Source organism: Schistocerca cancellata, chromosome 4 (assembly GCF_023864275.1).
Source record: "Schistocerca cancellata isolate TAMUIC-IGC-003103 chromosome 4, iqSchCanc2.1, whole genome shotgun sequence".
Lineage (NCBI taxonomy): Eukaryota > Metazoa > Arthropoda > Insecta > Orthoptera > Acrididae > Schistocerca > Schistocerca cancellata.
The window spans coordinates 276,976,850-276,999,673 of NC_064629.1; the positions used below are offsets into that span (position 1 = coordinate 276,976,850).

General features: G+C 38.3%; 1 protein-coding gene across 2 annotated transcripts in view; it reads right to left on the reverse strand.

Annotated features, from left to right (window-relative positions):
- Nucleotides 1-22,824, reverse strand: part of LOC126183498 (WASH complex subunit 4) — a 179,968-nt gene that overhangs the window by 134,298 nt on the left and 22,846 nt on the right. For both annotated transcript variants that reach the window (XM_049925535.1, XM_049925536.1), the window contains exons 4-6: nt 18,024-18,214; nt 15,137-15,361; nt 887-1,132 (exon numbers count right to left, since the gene is read on the reverse strand). In XM_049925535.1, the coding sequence (XP_049781492.1) occupies nt 887-1,132; nt 15,137-15,361; nt 18,024-18,214 (662 nt within the window). The remainder of the gene's footprint in view (nt 1-886; nt 1,133-15,136; nt 15,362-18,023; nt 18,215-22,824) is intronic.

The following is a 22,824-nucleotide window of genomic DNA, read 5'->3' on the forward strand; positions in this document are numbered from 1 at the left end:
AAGGATCACTGTTTTCCAGTTGTCCACGATCCAACCCACATGGTCATGATGCCAGGAGAGGTGCTTCAGGGAATGTCGTGCTCTTAACAAAGGCACTCGCATCGGTCATCTGCTGTTATAGTCCATTAATACTAAATTTTGCTGCACTGTCTTAAAAGGATATGTTCAATGTATGTCCCACACTAATTTCTGTGGTTATTACATGCAGTGTTGCTTGTCTGTTAGCACTGACAACTCCACACAAACGCTGCTACTCTTGGTCGTTAACTGAAGACCATCAGCCATTGCATTGTCCGTGCTGAGAGGTAATGCCTGAAGTGTGGTATTCTTGATACATTCTTCACACTGTAGACCTTGAAATATTGCATTTCCTAATGATTTCTGAAATGGAATGTCCCATGTGCATAGCTCCAACTACCATTCCACATTTAAAGTCTATTAATTCACGTTATGCGGCCATAATCGCATCAGAAACCTTTTCACATAGATCACCTGAGTGCAAATGACATCTCTGCCCATGCACTTCCCTTTAATACCTTATGTATGCGATACTACTGCCATCTGTATACATGCATATCACTATCCCATGACTTATCACCTCAGTGTATCTACTATCATTCTGATCTAAACTGTGTGCGAAATGCCATTACCACGACTGATCATTGTCAATATCCTAACCTTGGATTTGATCAAGAAAATTATTTTCATTGTTTTCCCTTTTTATGATGGGACAAAATAAATAGTTTAAAACACAATGAAATAAAAAAGTACACATTAGGAATACTCAATTGAAAGATCTGGAAGAAGAAATGCATTTTTAAAGTGAATGTAAAATAACACTGGTCATCTAATGGCACAATAAACAAAGACAGGATAACTTTTTTACCTTTTTTGAGAAGTCCCACAGTTGCTTGAAGACCTTCTTATCCAGTGATCCAAATAAATGAAAATTAAGAACATACAGTGCACTTGTTTTCACCCAGAGTAATGCTGACTCTGAATCTAGTTTTTCTGTCTGCCTTGCTTCCAATTCAGCTGAAGTACTACGGAGATATGCATCAAATTCTTCAGCTAGTGCTGTGTTCTTACTTATTGATGGTTTTCTGTCATCAAATGCCTGTTCCACTGCTCTCTGTAAAGACAGCAACACTTATTAATAAAGATATGAAATATCATAGATAAATACAATTGAACAGAGAGATTCATTAGTGTACACAAAATTTAAAAACTTTTCTTGGTATTTAAACAGTAGTATGCGAACACACAACCATCTGCTGTATAAACGACATGTTGAGCAACAGAAGGCACACAATAATAATATTAAAAAATGAGCATTACAAACTAGTTTTTGAATTTTCATTCTTCTTCATGGGTATTCATTATTTCATGCAGGGCTTAGTACACATTTTCCACAAAAGCAACATTTCTACTTTCCTTTGGAAAACTACTGGTGATCTTCAGTCTGAAGCCTTGTTTGATACAGCTCTCCATGCTAATCTATTCTGTGCAAGCCTCTTCATCTCTGTACAACTACTGCAACTTTATTATATTTAACACTGGTTACTGTACTCAAGCCTTGGTCCTCCTCCCATAATTTTTACCCTCACACTTCACCATAAGAAAATGATGATTCCTTGTTGCATCAGGATACACCCTATCTATGGTTCCTTTCCTTTAGTCAAGTTAGGCCATAAACTTTTCTTTTTCCCCAATTTGATTCAGTACCTCCTCATAAGTTATTTTGATCTACTCATCTACAATTTGTGATTCTTCTGGAGCACCACATTTCAAGAGCTTCTATTCTCTTCTTGTCTGATACGCTGACTGTCCACATTTCACTTCTGTACAAGGCTATATTCCAGACAAATACCTTCAGAAAGAAATTCCTAACATTTCAATTTATATTTGATGTTAATAAATTTCTCTTTTTCATAAATATTTTTCTAGCTACTGCTCGTCCACATTTTACATACTCTCTAATTTAATCATTATCCATTGGTTTATTGCCCATGGTTGAACTGCGTAAGCATTCACTTGAGCACGAACAACTGCTACAATTCCGCACTGCATTGATAATGACCTGAAACAGGTCGAAATCTGATCTGCGTTGTTATTATAAATGTCATATTAAAGCAATTTAAAGTTACTTAACATCCGTCTTGCCTTTTCTTTTCTTTTTTTTTTTTTTTTTTTTATTATTCATATGACCGGTTTCGGTTCATTCAGAACCATCTTCAAATCTGTAAAAATAATGATACTAATGTACTATTTCACGGAAGCAAATCTTTTTCATCCTATCTAATCAACATCAAATGTACCAGAACATACCTGATATTTCAGTTACAGGAGTAACCCGTCCAAATCCAGCAATTTTCACATGCTACGTCACATAAAATTGGTTGGCAGAGTGCACGTCATTTATATTAATTATAACACTATTACCGACAGGTGGTGTCTGGTACATTTGTTACATTCCATTTGCACAAACTGTATTCAGTAGATCTTTTTTTATATTAAAAATACTTAATTAAAATATGTAGATGTCAAGGTTAAAAATCTGTACTTGTCAGAATTAAAAAACAGTAAAATTATCATTTTTATACAATCTAAAAAGCATAGGGCGATTTATATATCTATGGTGCTGGTGTGAACTTGTTTTCGTCTACGGTCTGCTTCCGTGGTTCCCGCCATTTCTGGTAATAGTGTTATAATTAATATAAATATAAATATAATTAATATAAATGACGTGCACTCTGCCAACCAATTTTATGTGACGTAGCATGTGAAAGTTGCTGGATTTGGACGGGTTACTCCTGTATCTGAAATATCAGGTACGTTCTGGTACATTTGATGTTGATTAGATAGGATGAAAAAGATTTGCTTCCGTAAAATAGTAAATTAGTATCATTATTTTTACAGATCTGAAGATGATTCTGAATGAACTGAAACCGGTCATATGAATAAAAAACAAAATTTGCAATCAAGACGGATTTTAAGTAACTTTATAAAATCACTGATTGCTGTTATCCCATAAGACATTATGTCTATTTTTGCAAAGTTAAAGCAACTCAATTCCACGACTGATTGCTGCTCTATCTAGCCCAATATAACCACAGTTGTTGCGTGCACCCAACCCATGGAGGGCAACCTGATGAAGAAAATACTTTGCTGCATCACAAGTGTGCTTTATGTCTTCATCCCATGTCACAAGCTCCAGTCATTGTCTACCTCTGTAACTGGCCACATCCCACACTGGACCTCTCTTTCTGCTTCTAAGTCTCCCTAAAACAATTTAAATCCTCAGAGAAACTGCTGTCACTTCTTAACGTAATACTTGCTGTGTTTGCTTTATGCCACCCATAATGAACACTACAGTGCACGAGTGCCTAGACCATACTTCCAACTACCACAAAATCAACATTAAATATTCTATGCACACCCCAAAGCAAATTCTACATACAGACATGGAAGAATAATGACACTACCTGGCACGCCTGGTTCACTGCCACAGCACACTGCCCCACCAACTGCTTTCTTATGCGCATACCACTATAGTGACACAACATACACTTGGATCAGGGAAAAAAAGGCCACATCCTTTTCAAAGGAAACAGCCGAACATTTGCCTTAACTCATTTAGAAAAACAGCACAAAACCAATATCTGGATGACATTATGGGTATTTGAACTGCCACTGCCCTGAATGCAGGTCCAATGTCTTTTCACTACACCTCCTCGACCAATGTCTGTCACTGAAAGTGAGAAGCAGGTACGTGTCTCAGCTGGAAACAGTGTTTGACAACTAAAACTGCATTGCAAAGCTGTAATAACATAATGGATGTTAAAATGCAATCTTCAATGGCCTTGCAGTAGATGCGTCCAGCCTCATTTCAATTATTTCATCGCAAGACCTAGTGAAATGCTGACAAACACAATCAGAACATCTCAAATTCCAGGTCCACATATCTGTACTGATCATCTATCTTGTACACAAGGCAATTGGTGTCAATTTAAGCAAGTTAGCCACACCCTACATAGCATGCTTGTTTTAAAGTCTGTATGTTGTCTGTGGTAACTGGGCCACATGTGACTCAGAAAGTGGTCTTCAAACTTGACAGTTTACCCTCCATTGTTTGGAGTTACTCCAGTGTGTGCAACTAATATAAAAGAAAGGATGGAGCACACATTATACTTGCACACGTGTGTGAGCAGTGACACTCCCTGTGCAGTGTCAATCAATGTGGTTATTGGTCCCTTGATTATATGCAATGAATGTTCAAATGGCTAATATGTTTCCACTGCTAAAATTTTTCTTGAAAATTTCACTTCGCCTCATCCAGCTTAAGTCCACAATCAAGTAAACAGAACTTAAGTTTTTGGTGTTCTACAAGAAACAGAATTTGGTTTTACGTTCATTAACTTAACAAATCACTAAAACACAGAAGTGTGAGTGGCTAATCAGGAAAGGAAATCAAACAATTAATGAGCCAGTCATCAATTTTGGAGCAAAATTTCATGTTACACAAAATCATAAAAGAAGTGTTGATTTCATCTATTTATAACTAAAATAGCAGTTAAGTGATCTCCTAACTTCAAGCTGCATTTCTGTTAGAATGTAGAACATGATAAGTGAATGTCAGGGACACTAAAATTACTATACCGTAAATGCAGTAAAATCCTTTTTACACTTTTCAGGGGACTTTAATAAAAATGATGTTAATTGCAGGAAAATGTAAACGGAGTGGAGGGATGAATTTTCAAGCACATATACAAGTTTCACATTTCATGAACACGTTAGAAGCTTATATCTTTTGACATAATATGAAGAATTATACTCATTTCCATTTCTTCTGTTGAATTTTTCTCTATCTTCTTTTCTAGTTCATAAATAGGTTCTAAAATTTTGATGCCTCTATAAAAAATTTAGCAATTTTGAAAATGATTACAAGACTAGGACATTATATATCTCAAACTGTAGACAGGAAGCATATTTAATTTCAAATTATAAAACTCGCTACATCATACATTAAAAATGAAAATTTTACAAAAATATGGCAAATACAGGATAATATATGGCAATGGGTGATGCTGACTGTTTATGTAATATGGTGAACCCAGTGACAGATTTTGTTCTATAACTGTCTTCAAGAAGTTAAATGGATATAGATATGCACCAGTCTCATCAAATATATTTCTGTCAGACATGATATAGAGCAGAATGTGCAGTTCAGTTTTAGCTGTGCTGTCAGGTGTAAGCTCTTGCCCCAAAATTTTAAGAGATCTGACAATAATCCCAGAAGTTTATTATCTGACTATACAGTGATAGACTTTTTTCAGCCATGATCGCACAAAAACATTAAACTAGTGCCTAACTATACTTGTAACTGTAGTTATTTAATATCAAATTAATCATATAAAAGGATGAGGTTCCTTTGAAATAAAAGATGATGTTTTAACTTAATTTATTCATCTTCAAACAATGGAAAACGTGCTTACCTGTTTCACACTCATTCCTTTGATTATACTGACAAATTTTAAAGCTAATGCACTCCAAAAAGCCACAAATGAGTCAACATTCTTATTCCAAGTAAATATTTCTCTCAATGCACTTCTACACACTTTGTATTCACCTGTGCGCATTTCTGGCTCAAAACTCGTCTATTACATGTTCACTCGACTGACTCTGCTCCACTACTGCTCTCCCACATTCGCTACTAACTCACACTGTTGACCCAACCTGACAATGCCACACCTGCTAGAAAAGGCAGGAAACTACAAAGTTCTACAAGTTAAGGCTCGCAAGCTAGCACTTGCTGCTATGTAGCTCACTGGCAAGCACATTGATCAAGGTATCCTTAACAGCAGGTATCATCATAACTGACACCTCAGATATTGGGACGTATGCTCAAAGAAGTGCTGAACATACGTGACAAATTATGATGGTGACGAACTGCCTGTTGGCTGGCATTGTCAAAACTTCACCCACTATTGCTGGTGGTGAACTGGAGTCAAGCTGGCAGCCACAGACTATATGTACCTGTCACACCAACATTCAACGACTTCTACACGGTCCTTTCCAATGTAGTCCTCCTCTTGCTACTTGCGACAATTGTTTGTTGCAGCACTGGAATCCAGGATCTGTTTACTTCAAGGTTTTCTTCTTTCTAGTTGAAGCTATTCTCGTGTTTGTGTACTTCTATAACTTCTCTGAACAACTGGTTGTGATAGCTCTTCTCTACAGCCAGAACTTCTGTGTCAGTGAGTTTTACTATGTGGTCAGCCACACACAACGTGTGCTCTGCCACGGCCGATTTCTCGACCTACCTCAAGCTGCAATGTCGCTTCATGGCCGATTTCTCCACCTGCCCCTGCCTGCAATGTTGTTTATGTTCTGTGATCTTGGTGTTGATTGCTCATCCAGTCACTCCAATATAAACTTCTCCACACATGCATGTTATGCACTATATTCCAGATGGGTCCCTTTCCTCCTTTGCTGATCTGAGACACACTTACATTTTCTTTGTCAGTTTGTAAATAGACTTCATGCTGTTTTTGCCCAATATACATCCAATTCTTTCCATCACTTTGGGAATGTATGGCAGACAGGCTGTACCCAACACTTCTTTTTCTGACGTGTCACTTCGCCTAGTGTTTGACTATGTTATACTGCTAATATAACTTGTGGATAACCCATTGCTCCTCAGAACACCTTCCAGGTGTTGCATTTCGTGTCAGAGGTGCTGTGGCTCACATATTTGTTTTGCTCATGTTACGAGTGTATTAATCATGCCTCTTTTCTGGCTTGGGTGGTGATTTTATAGTTCGTGCAAGTGTGTGTGTGTGTGTGTGTGTGTGTGTGTGTGTGTGTGTGTGTGTGTGTGTGTGAGAGAGAGAGAGAGAGAGAGAGAGAGAGAGAGAGAGAGAGAGAGAGAGTTTTCGTTACATGCTGTGTGCCAGGTTTTCACCATCCCTTGTGACCAACATATCTAGAAATGGTAGCTGTTCGTCCTTTTCTACCTCCATGGTAAATTTTATGTTGGCATGAATGCTGTTCAATTGCCTTAGGAAGGTATCATTGACATATCTGTACCACACCTTAGGTCTGCAAGCTGTCAAGTCCAATGCTTGTGCTTTGAAATGTTCCATGAAGAAGTTGGCCACCACTGGACTAAGAGGACTACCTACGGCAACACCTTCCAGCTGTTTGTAGAAGTTGTCATTCCATATACAATAGCTTGTTAGTAAGACATGAATGAAAGAGCTTGGTGATGTCTTGCAGGAAAATGGAACCATTGTCCACCAGAGAGTTGCTGAGTGGCAAAATTGTAAACAAAGAAACAACATCAAAGTTGAGCAGGATGTTGTTTGGTGCAAGTTCTATTTTCTTAAGCTTCTGCATGAAATTTCCCGAGTTCTTTAAGTACGTATCAGTCTTCCCCACATGTGGCTGGAGCAGAGAGGCCAAGTGTTCTGGCAGTTTATACGTTGGTGAGCCAGAAGTGCTAACCATTGTTCTTAGTGGAACATTGTTCTTATAATCTTTGGTAATCCACACAGGCAAGATATTAGGACTTCTGTGTCATGGAAGCTCCTCTGCATATCAGTCGGCAGAGAAGATGCCTTGATTAACAGATTCATATTCCGTGTGACAAGCTGCATTGAATCTGCACTTAGTTTTCAGTACGTCGTCGGATCTAATAAATCCCGAATCTTCTGCTCATAATCTTTGGTCTTCACTAGGATGGTTGCATTTCCCTCATCGTCAGGCAGTTCCTGTATACTCTTGTCGGAGTTATGACTCTTGATAGCTTGTACCACTTCCTTCTTCATGTTGCAAGCTGGTGGTTTTGCTCGCCACAGTTTCCTGGCTGTTTCAGTGTGTGTTTCCTCTGCTGTTTCACAAGGAAGGGTCCTAATAGTTGCTTCGGTATTAGCAATGACATCCTCCATAGGTATAGTTCTAATTATGATAGGGAAATTCCCTCCTTTTTGGAGGACAGATTCTTCTTCTTCGGTCAGTTGTGATTGGTGAGGTTGACCACTGTGTGTGACATGTTGGGGATTGCTTTGTTGATCTTGCAAGCTTTTTCTTCTGTCACTCAATGCAGCACTCAAGTTCATTCTGCACGCTCCTGTGAGTGATGCTGTTGATCTCGTCCCAGTCATCTCGATGCATTCTGCTTGTAATTTGATAGAAAATGTCCAAAAGTTCCTCATCCATTCTTGTCAAAAAGTGGCCAAGAAAGCCTTAACAATTTTGTATTATGCCTCTATGGGGAGCAGATTTGCAGATTGTACCAACACCTTGACTAATGACAGAAGAAGGAAGCATAAATGATGTCCTCTCTCACCTTTCTGTCATGGTGCAGGGATGAAGGTGCTACATCAAAGTTCTTGAAATGTAAGCGCCTATTCACCACCACCCAAGCACGTCGAATGTACAACAGAATGGAATGAGGTTTCCTTCAAGAGAAAATTCACACAACATGGAGATACTTAGCAAGAATGAATGACGAACTTTTGGACATTTTCTATCAACTAACTAGAAGAATGCACTGAGATGACTGGGACAAGATCGACAGCATCACTCACAGGACCATCCAGAACAAACTTAAGTGCTGCAATGTGTGACACAAGAAAAAGTTTGCAAGAAGCCAGGAGTAGATTAACAAGGCAATTCCTGACATGTCACGCACAGTGGTCAACCTCACCGAATGACAACTGACTAAAGAGGAAGAGTCTGTCCTTCAAAACTGAGGGAATTTCGCTATCACCCTGATAAATATACCGTATTTACTTGAATCTAAGCCGCACTCGAATCTAAGCCGCACCTGAAAAATGAGACTCAAAATCAAGGAAAAAAAATTTTTCCCGAATCTAAGCCGCATCTGAAATTTGAGACTCGAAATTCAAGGGGAGAGAAAAGTTTTAGGCCGCATCTCCAAGTTGAAACAAAGTTGGTCCATTGTAATAGAAGACACAATTTAGGTCGAATGAATGACAATACATCTACAGTAGTTTGGTTCGAGTCGTAACCTTAGCAGTTAAGCTTTACCAGGTAGCCATTGCTATGCGTCAGGCGCTCCGTCCATATTTATACGGGTACCCTTCCTTTTTCATGTGCTTCGTCTGCTTTGAATTGATTGCTTATTTTTCTTTGATCTGAAAAGCGCCGTTTTCTTTGTTATAGGTGTTTACGTCACTCTAAGCTGAAAATGCATTACTGTACTGTGTCATGCATTGTTTGTCGCATTCTGATAGTGCGTGTTTACGGCCAGTCGCCGCTCGCAGCATGGCTTGCTTTAGTGCGCACTACCGCCACTTACAATTAAAAAAATAAAAGAGAGAGGAATCGCCTCATTAGCGAAACAATGGCAAGATACTGCTATTTGTTGTTACTTACACTACTGCGTATGAGATAGAAGATGTTCTGAACGAGATTTTAGCTAAATTTTTTCTCCGTTTGAAAATCTTTGCAGGCGCCTCTTTAGTACATTACATTCTGCACAAAAATTAGAGTCATCTTTGATTTAAAGATCTAGTCAATTGCTGTGCTTCATTTCTAACTGTATCACTATTAGCCATACGAATAATACGAATATAAACATGACATGATATGTATATTCTTCCGCATTTGCTGTTGTCTCACTCTAGTTTCGTAGTTTATTAGGCAGACAGGATTTAAATGAGATGGCAGCAAACACGAAACATTACATGGCAAAATGTTTATATTCATATTATTCTTATGGTGAAGAGAATACTGCATGTGATTCACAATTCATAAAAGTTCCTATTAGCAACCATCTCTTCTCACAGGTAGGAAAAAATTCAGAACGTAGAGTTGGTCATATTGACAAACATCCCAAACAGTCTTGCCAGTCGGATTTTCGTAGTATATTGAAATGCTGCTACATTCAAAGATGAACAATACGGAATTTGTATTTACTTCGTTGGACAATGTATGAAAATGCAGTGGTCGGAACTCGGGGCGGAGAAAAAAAGCTCGTCTTCCACCTTTTTTTTTTAATTTACTTACTGACGCAGAGGATTTGGTGCCAGTATTTATCTTTGTGCCTACAAAGCATGCCTGTGTAGCGCTACATATATTCGACGGCAGAAGTTAGTTGTGGCGGCACCCACCAACATTTTTCAGAACTTCCGCTTGCTTTGCACTCGATTCTAAGCTGCAGGCGGTTTTTTGGATTACAAAAACCGGAAAAAAAGTGCGGCTTAGATTTGAGTAAATACGGTACCTATGAAGGACTTCATTACTAATACTGAAGTGGCCATTTGGACCCTTCCTTGTAAAGCAGCAGAGGAAATACCCACTGAAGCAGCCATGCTAATGTCCTGAGCAAAACCACCAGCTTGCAACCTGAAGAAAGGTGAGGTAGAAGGGATAAAGAGTCTTAACACCAAAAAAAGTATATTGGTACTGCCTGCTGGCAAGGGAAATGCAACCATCATAAAGAAGATCAAAGATTATGAGCAGTAGATTCAAGACCTATTAGATCCAATGACATACCAAAAACTAAGTGCAGATCCAACACAGCATATTACATGAAATATGAATCTATTAATCAAGCATCTTCTCTGCCAGTTGATATACACAGGAACCTGCACAATACAGAAGCCCTTTCACTTTGCCTGTATGGATTACCAAAGATCCATAACATGACTGACTGTTAGCGCTTCTGGCTCTCCGATATATGAACTGCCAAAACACTTGGCCTCTCTGTCCAACCATAAATGGGGAAGACTGACTCATATATAAAGGACTCAGGACATTTCACTGAGAAGCTTAAGAAACTAGAACTTACACCATATGACATTCTGGTTAGCTTTAATGTTGTTTCTTTGTTTACAAAAGTGACACTCTAGAGCACATTGGTGCCATTTTCCCGCAAGTCAGCATCAAGCTCTTTCGTGCATATTTCACCATGAGCTATTTCAGGTGGAATAATAACTTCTGCGAACACCTGGAAGGTGTTGCCATGGATAGTCCTCTTAGTCTAGTGGTGGCCAAATTCTCATTGGAACAGTTCAAAGCACAGGCAGTGGACTTGGCACCTTGTATACCTAAGGTGTGGTACAGATGCTTCGATGATATGTTCCTTGTGTGGAGACATGGTGAGGAACAGCTCGGTGACTTCCTAAGACTATATAACAGCCTCCATGCCAATGTAAAATTTACCATGGAAGCAAAAAAGGACAAACAACTACCATTTCTAGATTAGCTGGTCACAAGGGATGGTGAAAACCTGGGACGGAGCTTGTAACGAAAACCGACACACAAAGACCAATACCTGCACAAACTGTCAAATCACCACCCAAGCCAGAAAAGAGGCACAGTTAATATGCTCATAACGTGAGCAAGATGAATATGTGAGCCACAGCACCTCAGATGTGAAATGCAACACCTGGAAAGTACTTTGAGGAGCAATGGGTACTCCCAAGTTATATTAGAAATGTAACAGTCAAACCCTCAGTGAAGTGACATTATGGAGAAAGGAATTCTGGGCATGGTCTTTCTGTCATACGTTCCCAGAGTGATGGATAGAATTGGCCATATATCAGGCAAATACAGTGTGAAGCCTATTTACTGACTGACAAAGAAAATCTAAGAGTGTCTCAGATCGGCAAAGGTGAAAAGGGACACACGTACAATGTCAGGAATATACTGCACACCATGCGCATGGGGAAAAGTTTATGTTGGAATGACTGGATGATCAATGAACTCCAGGATCACAGAACATAAGAGACATTGCAGGTTGAGGCAAGTGGATGAATAAGCCATGGCAAAGCATGCACTGTGTGTGGCCGACCACATAGTAAAATTCACTGGCACGGAAGTTCTGGCTGTAGAGAAGAGCTATCACACCCACTTGTTCAGAGAAGCTATAGAAATATACAAACACAAAAATAGCTTCAACTAGAAAGAAGAAAGCCTCAAGGTTAACGGAGCCTGGATTCTCGTGCTGCAGCGAACGACCGTTGCTGGTAGTAAGAGGAGAACTGCACCAGAAATGACTGCGGAGAAGTCCTTGAATGTTGGCGCACCAGATACATATAGTCTGCAGCCGTGAGCTTGGCTCCAGTCCAGCTCCAGCAATGGGCATTAGGAGTGGGGTGACGCTTCAACAACGACAGTCACTAGTGCTGGTGAAATGTCAGGAAAATCATCAGACAAACATTGGCTGAAGACCCTGAGACGGAAGCCAACAGGCAGTTTGTCAACAAGTGTCCATGAAAGCCTTAAAAATTTTGAATTACGATTGTATCTCCCTGCAGCTAAAAGTTATTGCCATTTTTTTTAATACACTATAATGTGCCAAAAATTCCCTTGTAGTTCATAATTTTCTTGCAAGAGCCACGAGATCTGTGACAGTTCAAACATTGTTTATTATCTGGAAGAAATGCTACCATAGCTCTTGTTTATCACAGCCAACTTTTTGCCCCATTTGGACTAATTCTGGAGTTTTAGCCAAATACAACACTTCATTTGATAACATAACTACTAAAAACACTACACACACTGTAGTAGTTGTTAGGGTGACAGTGCTAGGAGACAAGCCCTAGCAGCATGAACTGTTCCAACTTAACAACTTCTGTCGATTCAAAACTAGAGAGACAAAGTGGAATGTTTGTCAACACTACAAAAAAGCTAATGCCTTACGAGTTTCGTTAAACTCACACATTTTTGTATTGTTTTTGTTTTTCTCCATTAACTCTGTTTCATTAAGTGTTATGGTGGGAAATTTGTAACTATGATAATGCAAAAGCAGGTGAGAATTAGCATTCTGAACACAGAGAATTTGAAGGGATTGACAAAAAATGTTGTAAACAACAAGTAAACATTAATTCTGGGAACATAAATGCTGGGTCATACTGTATGATACATCCTTCTGCTGGAACAGGAATCAATATTTCATAAGGCAGTTTTACCCCTGGGGCTCATTGCAATAAATTTGTCTTAAAAGGCATTCAGTGATAGGTGCATCATACTTAACACTTACTGTGCCTTTCTATGGGCCAATTATCCTCTGTGGCATTACAGGTTGATAAACCTTTTACAATTTCACTAATTTCTTGTATTCAACAAAAACAATGAGGGTTTTTAAATTTATGAAAAAGAGGCTATGTAAGTAAGAAAAGTTTTTGCACTGGCTTATTTCAAACAAGAATATTGTATTTCCTGCCAACCGTTGTCTCAAATCCGTTTATGACACACAAGGGGAATGTTGAGTCTCCAACTTAACATTCAAAACATCAACTCAAGTCAGTCATATTTTGGCACAACAGTCTCAGCTGTTTTAGAGCTGGTAAAACACAAATGTGTGAACTCCCTCCATCTGACAGTGGAATCAATAAATAGTTAGACAATCTGAACTTTGTAGCATGTAAAAAAGGTTACAGCCCTTCGCTGATGGACTGTTTATACAAAGAACAAAAAAATGCTGTAGTCTCCACTAATAATTCTTCACTTACATCCGCAGTGCGCAAAAGCACATGTGTGGCTATTCCGTTTCTTGGGCCATTTTTCTGCAACTTGGCTAAGCTATTTCAGTATATTAATGTTAAACTCGTTTTTTCAAAGAGCTCTCCCATGCAATAAACGTTCCCCCATAATGAGCAACCTATCAGGAATTTATTCTCTTAAGTCAGGTGTCTAAAAAATTAGGTGTACAGAATGTTCCACCAAGTATATCGGTCAAACAGGGAGATCTTTTCCTGTTAGGTTTAAGCAAGCATCTCCTGGTGGGGGAGGGGTGGGGGGTGGGGGTGGGGGTGAAAAGGGCCAGGTGAAAAAATTTTCCCCCTTTGCCCAGCACCTCAAATCTTCTGGCCATTGGCCCCAAATCTAAACCTTAAAATCCTTCATGTGGCCAACAAATGAAAGAAATTGAATTTATTGGAAGAGTTTGAAATTTCTAAGCATATCTATTTCAAATCTCTGAATCTAATAAATGATCAGGTCTTTTTGAAGCATTAAACATTTTTGGATATAATGATGTGTACCTTTAAATTGGGTTGCTACCTGTATACTTATTAATTATTATGTTTAAGCCTTAGCCATCAGTTATGTTTTAGCACACCACCTTGAGGGCCTTTTCTCGCTAAAGCTCCACAGGGCCTTGACACTTGCTTGGCAGTCTAGCTTTTGGCACAACAGCATGTACTCACAGTATTGTGAACAGACCATATTTGTGTTCATGGGCAGTTTCTTCATATGTAAGTTATCATCATTACAGTTAGTTTGCCAGTTTAGCATTGCTTCTGGCTTCGTTGCTTCATACTTTTACTGAACATTTTAGCTGTTTCTTTACGCTTATTAGTGCCCTTTAATTTGCCAAAGATGTATTAGCCTAGCCATTATATGGTTATATATTTTGAACTCCTTAGTTTTCTCTGCTCACTGAACATACCTATCTGTGTAAGTTAGGTACCTCTTCCATGCTTTAGCAGCTTTCTTTTTCCTACTGTCATTACCTTTTTTTGTGTTGCTTCCAGGTGATGTAATGAACTATTGACAGTGGCTATCTGGCTGTTACTTCCCATTTCTATGAAACTCTCAATTACAATGCCTCAATTATGATTAGCAAGAATTTTTATCAGTAAACTGAGTTGTGGTGCAATATTTTATGAGTTGAATTTATGTCCCTCACCAACCCCTGAAACACAAATGTGGCCCTGTGCTCCATAGTCCTATCTGTGAATGTCTTCCTCTTGCTATTCTCAATTTATTCATTTATTATTACCTTTAATAGCAATTTATAACTGATACCAGTTTGTAATTTCCCCAGATTGTCTGATTATGTCAAGAAGGGGTAAAACATGTCACATGTGAAGTTTAAATAAACCTATCATGTGCAACTAAGACTGTTTTTTTCTGTTCTAAAGACAAAATCTTATTTGATAAATAAGTGTTCCTCTGTCTTATGAATGTCTCCAATGAATGTAATGTTACGCAAAAATATGCACCTGTGAAATGCCCCTCCGAAATTTTTGGCATAAGGAGTGGTAGAAGTCACTGCATAAACAACTACTCAATGTACGAAAATAAATGCTATTATTATGTGGGCTAGCTTTGTACTAGTTAACATCACAAACATTTTAATATTGTATGCTGCTGTTACCTGAAATATTTTTCCTGTGAGTAATTGGTTTTCCAGTTCACACAACATTTTCTCAAAGGTCTTGAGTTTTTCTGGAGGAACACCAAATTTTGTTGGATCATGGTGCACAGATTTGATTGTGCGTTTGAACAGGCTCCAATGATTATGTAAAGTACTCTGGGTGCTTATAATCTCATCCAGAGTCACCAAAATCAAAAGGAGATCTCCTAAATGCTCAAAAACATCCTGAAAGATAAATAATGATTTGAGTGTCTGTCATTTAAGTGTACTCATGAAGTTCTTCAAAGACTTCAGAAGACGCACACATGCAAACACCCCCCCCCCCCCCCCCACACACACACACACACACACCTCTTTCTTTGTATCAAGTAACTTCTGAATTTATATGTAAATCTATTTCTCCACATGCTTACTACAGGAAAGTTACAACAAAATTGCTCCTTTCATTAAATAAATATTTCATTTCAAAGTATGTATATAATAATGTACGCCTTGACATTAAAACTACCTGCCTGACCAAATCATGAGCGTAGATAGCACTGGTATTTAAGAATACCTTCCTGCTGATTCACCTTCCCTGACATGCTTCACAACTCATTCATTCAGTATGAGCGTTGCCTCCAAAATACAAAGATATGGGTATAGCTCTCATCCCTTCATCCTTATATGAGGCAAAAAGGGAAAGGAAACAAGCAGCATTGATCTGAAATCATGCCAAAATCATTCTTTCTTTCAGTCTACTATGTCTTGAGCATAAAAAGTTTACCACTTTGCTTGAAGTCGAAAGACAGAGATACAACATTCATTATTTTGAGATAATGTAAAACAATTACAGCCTGTCAAAAGGTACTAGATTCATCTGTAATTGCATCAGGAACTAGAGACTATTAGCAAATACTGAAAGTACTATCTTTCACTTCTCTTTTTGACAAATGGACGAGGCCATGAAAAATTTCTCTGTAGTCAGAACTCTAGTATTCATATTTACAAATAATTTACTGTACTACTGGCAAAATGATAAATATCAGTAGCACAAATAAAATTGTAATAACAATTACTGTTAACAAAAATGAGAATTATTCTAGGCACATTCTGCTACAAGCCCAAGCATTACTAGAATTTGCATTTAAATGCTCTTATAAATACAAAGAAGGAAACAATTCTGAATTTTTAATGCCTTGTAAGATACTTTTTCTTTCACACTGTGTTTTATGAAGAAATTTCATGCCAGTACAACATTAATGAACAAAACTGCAATTATTTCTTTTTTTAATGGTGCACTTTTAAAATGGTGCAGTGTCTTTTCTGAAATAATGATTTCAGTGAAGTCTGCGTAACATTCCCATAAGCCAGTCTTTACTAGAAACCCAAAAGTGACAGTTACTATATGTAAATTCTTCTGTGTTCCATTTCTGCTGCTGAGGTCACCCTGGACACCAGAAAACATGAAGAGTGTTCCATAGAACTGCCAGACAAGAAAACTAGCCACCTAATACTATATATCTCGCATTCAGAATTCTTTAAGGATATGAATTTCCATTTACAGTATGAATTTTATTCTAGTACATAAATTTTATAATTTTTTTTTTGTAGAAGAATTGTTCTTTAAAACACAAAAATATATGCTTTATGAGAAAAATACAATACCCCACATGATGAAACCTTAAGTTGTTCAGTCCTGGAATAATACCCTAACACTTATTTCAATTAATGTGTTATGTATTTCTGTTTTAATGACGCACTGACAGTGGAGATGTTATAAATAGAGTGATATCTATGTTTTAGAATATGTGGAAGGAAATGCACTGTGAATAATCTACAAAGATCACAAAAAACCTAAAGCCACACAGATGAACTGGAATTTGAATTCCAGACATACTGTCACAATTTCAGAAACTAAGAAACATGACTAAAAAACAAATTTATATTAAAATTTTTCAATATTTCCAAAAATACCATTTAATTGTCATTACACTAAAAAAATTGTAGCACTGAACAATTTTATATTTATCATTGCAAACATCATCTCCTTTGCAAATGCTGAAGAAGTATTTTCTCACTGTAACAATGTTGCATGCATCAAATACACATAAAACTTCATGCCTATTACAGTAAGTCAGTTCTCAGTAATACTTCCTACTGACATTACTGTACATTATTCTTTCTGCATACACAACAGGACAATGGCTTATCAAAAATCATTCACTTTATTAAACTGAAAGATATATTCACATATGTGCACTTAGTAAGATTAACTTTAGCTTCATTTAAGACTTCTTTTGATTTATACAAAACTATATATGATCTGAATTTGAAATCTGCATATCTGACAACATTTCACGTGAAGTGTAAAATTTAAAATGAAGTTTTTACATTATCTGGATTGAAAACTGGATCTTTCACTAATCTTTGAGAAACTAACTGAAAATGTAGTCTTGTACAGGGACTATTAGTATTGTACAATATGAAACCTATAGGACATTTCGCATTAGTACAGACCATGCACAAATAAAACAATCTGTACTGTCAACTACTACAATCTTCAAAAATGATTTTATTTTTCATTTCTTAACTGTAATGTCCATTAAAATTTTATAACAGCACAGCAGTTTATTTCAGAGGGAATATCACTTCACATTCCTGATGAAAGGCAAACCTGTAAAATATTTAGGATAGCACAGAATATTAAAATGTGCAATTTGAAGATTCTGTACATCTAATATACATATGCTTTTCTGTTATAACAGAAAAGCTATCCACCATACCTAGGCTCATAACCTATAAGGCAGACTAGGCAGAAAACTTTTGTTCTTTTACTTCAGTCTGCAATAATTTTTCTTTCCTTCTTAAATCCCTACAAATTAATATATTTTTCTATGTACTCTACCTGAAAGTGGATGTCTGTTGCATTTATAACCTGAGGTACATCCTTTGTAGTTGGATACAGTGCTGCAATTTGCTGTATAATATTTACTTCAACTTGCTCACAACGTTTCAAAAAGCACGATAAACTTTGTAGATCGGGTAAAAGACGGCTAATCATCAACTGTGCAGCTTCATTCTTTGTCCCTTCTTCAACTGCAAAAAGAGGTTGAGAAAACATTTCAGTTGTGAATGGTCTTCATTTCACATCAAAGGCTAAAATAATGAAGTGTCACAGTGAGTTGATTGAACAGATTATAATAATGAAACTGTGTGTGTGTGTGTGTGTGTGTGTGTGTGTGTAAAAAGTAAGGGGAGACACCCAGCCACTCTGATCCCAGTTGAAGTCAGTGACAGTAACTTAATGAACAGCCTTGAAATCTCACAGAATGTTGTAATTTACACTACACTTGTATGTATCATAGTCACCTACAATAGAGCTCAAGTCCATATGTAATTGTGGTACCGCCCTTTTGTCAGCAAATAACATACTGACTGAAATGCGGCATGCCGACAGGGATAAACCACAAGCACCACACGCTGGTGGGTCCTCTCACCAGAGGAGAAATCTATGTGGCAGGGAACTGTGTCCAATGTGGACATGTTCCTCTACACCTGGGAATCCAGCAGAAAAGCATCATCAAAATGGTTCAAATGGCTCTGAGCACTATGGGACTTAACTGCTGAGGTCAACAGTGCTCTAGAACTTAGAACTACTTAAACCTAACTAACCTAAGGACATCACACACATCCATGCCCGAGGCAGGATTCGAACCTGCGACCGTAGCGGTCACGCAGTTTCCGACTGTAGCGCCTAGAACCGCTCAGCCACCCCGGCCAGCAAAAGCATCATCCTACCTAGATGCTGTAGGTGAAGGAGGGTATTTTCGATGCACCAGTAGTGGTTAGTTTGTAGTGTATTCATGGAACCAGAGCAGATTAAGAACTCCATGGTCTGAATATCTCATCTGCTCCAGTGCTCTAATATCACCGGTACCCTGATACCTCTGCATCATAACTTTGAACTCTTGCAGTAATATTACCCAACAAAGCAAGCTGATTATCTGGCAGGGTGGCAGCACCATCTAGTTTACACCCTAAGAAACAAGGGAGGCAGTAAAGGCATACACTCTTGTTCCTTCAGTTTGGGGAACATATTAAAGTCTGGTATGCTCATATCAGGAATGTATGGTGGGTGAGGAAATATTTCCCATCCATATTTGTCACACATGTCTCTCACTGGTACAGCAATACCTGGTCTTGCAGTATTGTGCAAAATGAGGATACCAGCTGCAAGCAAGCCAGGTGTTCTTCAACGAATGCTCAGGAGCAAAAAATTCTGCCAAAACAGCTTGTACTACACAGCTATTGTAGACGTCCCTTGCAGTGTACTATTTGCAGCTACGACTCTGTTCATGTCGTACACAAAGGCAACATCAGTTTCACCTCTGATAGTTGGTGGTGGAATTTTTGCCACTGTGATAACTGAGTCTTCAGTTATGCCTCAAAACCTCATACCTAGGTTTCATCAAGTGCAACAACCCCTTCCCGAAACTGTTCTCTTCCTGTTTGATAATGTTTGGGCTGTTCGTCTGAAATTCTTCTTTGATCTTTATGCTCTTCACTCACATCATGTGGAACCCATCTAGTAGCACCTTTTCTCATCTTCAACTTTTCAGTCATGAATCTATAAATTGAAGTCACACACATTCTGCCCTCATCTGAATTTCGTCACTTTTTCATTGATCGTCTCACAAAATGTCATTAACAATAACTTGAGAGGTGTAGCCTGTTGCAGTGCTTAGCTGGCCTTCATGGAAACATGCAGACCACTGTGATACTGTGCTATGATTGATTACACTGTTCACACACACCTCTCTCAAAGCACTGTAAATTTCTGTTAGTGCTTTCCATGTGGAGATTCAGTTTTGATGTAGAAACACTGGTAACTGCATGTAATCCGACCCGACTCAGTTTCGGCTTCCAATTTAAAATTCAATTACTTACACTCAGCCATGCAAGCCAGAGAACACATATACAACAGTCACGCCTAATGTCTCACTCACGACTGACGAAGTGTTATGGAGATGCTTCGGGAACTCAAATGGGAATCCCTCGAGAGAAGGCAATATTATTTTTGAGGAACACTACTGAGAAAATTTAGAGAACAGGCATTTGAAGCAGACTGCAAAACGATTCTGTTGCCTCCAACGTTCATTGTGTGTGAAGACCATAAAGACAGGATACAAGATACTAGGGCACATACGAAGGCATATTGACAGTCGTTTTTCCCTTGTTCTATTTGCGAGTGGAACAGGAAAGGAAATGACTAGCAGTGGTATGGGGTGAGCTCCGCCATGTGCTGTATGGTGGATTGCGAAGTATCAATGTAGATTTAGAATTTCAACTTTATCAAACCACAGTAACAGTGTGCAGGACTTTTGAAATGACCCTCATATGTTATCTTGTTTGTACCCAATAAACTGAAGTCAACCATTCGCCTTCCATATCACCATTCTCACCTGCTTGCTCCATTGCATATCGCTTTGCAATCTTACACTCAGGTATTTAAATGACTTGACTGTGTCGAGCAGGACATTAAAAATGATGTATCTGAACATCACAGGTTTCTTCTTCCTACCAGTCTCATTAATTCAACTTTTTTTCACATTCAGAGCTAGCATCCATTCATCACATCAACAGGAAATTTGTCTAAGTTGTCTCGTATCTTCCTACAGTCACTCAACTTCGACACTTTACTGTACACCACAGCATCATCAGCAAAAAACTGTAGATTACTGCCCAACCTGTCTGTCAAATCATTTTAGAGAACAACAGTGGTCCTATCACAATTCCCTGGGAAACTCTTGACAATACCCTTGTCCCTGACGAACACTTGCCATCAAGGACAACATACTGGGTTCTATTACTTAAGAAGTCTTCTAGCCATACACATATCTGTGAACTTATTCCTATGTTTGTACCTTCATTAACAGCCTACAGTGGGGCACCATGCCAAATGCCTTCCAGAAATTTAGAAATATGGCTTCTGCCTGTTGCCCTTCAGCCATAGTTCGCAGTATATCATATGAGAAAAGGGCAAGCCAAGTTTCACACAAGTGATGTTTTCTAAAACCATGCTGATTCATGGACATAAGCTTCTCAGTCTCAAGAAAGTTTATTATATTCAAATTAAGAATATGTTCAAAGATTCTGCAACAAACTGAATTTCATCACTTTTTCTCACATGAGGAGGATGTGGGCCAGGATGAGAGGCTAAAAACAGACTGAATAGCAATGTATCTTTAAACTGCTGGCTATCACACAGCAAAGCCACTGCCACTGGTGGGCCTTTGTGCAGGAGCTTTATCGTCAATAACTGGATGAGTTAGTTCACCTACTATTCATTACAAAGGTAACCAGATTAACGATAGTGAGACAGTTCAGTGAGTATAGCATCAGTCTGACACAGTACACTTTGATGCTAGTTGTATAATTCGGGTTGCCATTTCATGAATTTTGTGGACAATCCAAAATTTAATGCTAGAAGACAAATGGCCTAGATGAAGAGTAGAATCCCATGAATGCAGTGAGTGTTTTAAAATATTTTCTTTTTATTAACTTGGGTTTTAGCATTAACTGCTGTTCAAGTATTTCACCCCTCCTTGTGAGAGAAGCTTGGAGATGGCAACACTGTGGCTGATGAAACAGTCTGTATTGTATCAATAGCCTCGATCTGAGAGTAAAATATCACTGATCCTGCACTAAAAGTGACAGTGGAAGCAGAACACTAATAAATTCTCTGAGAATTTTGTAGTTTTTGGTTCCTATACTTCTGGTACCTGCTTCGTGTTTGTATCTCTTGTTCTGTGGTTTGTATGGAGGGTAATTCTGAATCTGAACCTGATGCACAGTTACTTGTTACATCATTACATGGAATTTAAAAATCAATATGTTGTCAAAACCTAAAATTCACTTCTGAGAAGACTACATGGGTCAACTTTCAAGCATGAAACATGGGAGAAATGAACATGATGCCTTTTGCAAAGTATGTGGGTAAGTAAGTACAATGCATACATTAAAAAGCACTGTTTAGGTAGCTGTTCTGTTTTCATAAAACTGAGGCAATTGTTAACAATGTCGTATCACATTTCAAAAACCACTATGTAAGAAATAGTCTACCAAAAGTGAATTGTCCCGGGATCCGTACAGATGCCTGCACTCACAAGCATGTAAAAATGTTACCTTTTCTGCCTAAATATTTTGATATGACATGCAGTATTCAAAGAAATTTATTACATTTAAATGAGTGTGACAATGAAACCTTCATTACAGTCTCAGTGTGTATCTAAACTAATTCCTGAATTCAGCCTTAGTGACACAGCTTGTGCTTTTGGTGTGGTAATGCTAACACTATCTTCAGAAGTGTTACGAGAAAGTGGGGGGGTGGGAAACGAGAAAGTGGGGGGGGTGGGAAACGAGAAAGTGGGGGGGTGGGGAAAAACGAGAAAGTGGGGGGGTGGGGAAAAACGAGAAAGTGGGGAAAAACGAGAAAGTGGGGAAAAACGAGAAAGTGGGGAAAAACAAGAAAGTGGGGAAAAACAAGAAAGTGGGGAAAAACAAGAAAGTGGGGAAAAACAAGAAAGTGGGGAAAAACAAGAAAGTGGGGAAAAACAAGAAAGTGGGGAAAAACAAGAAAGTGGGGAAAAACAAGAAAAACAAGAAAAACAAAAAAAAAACTAAAATCAATTTTCTTCATTACTGCA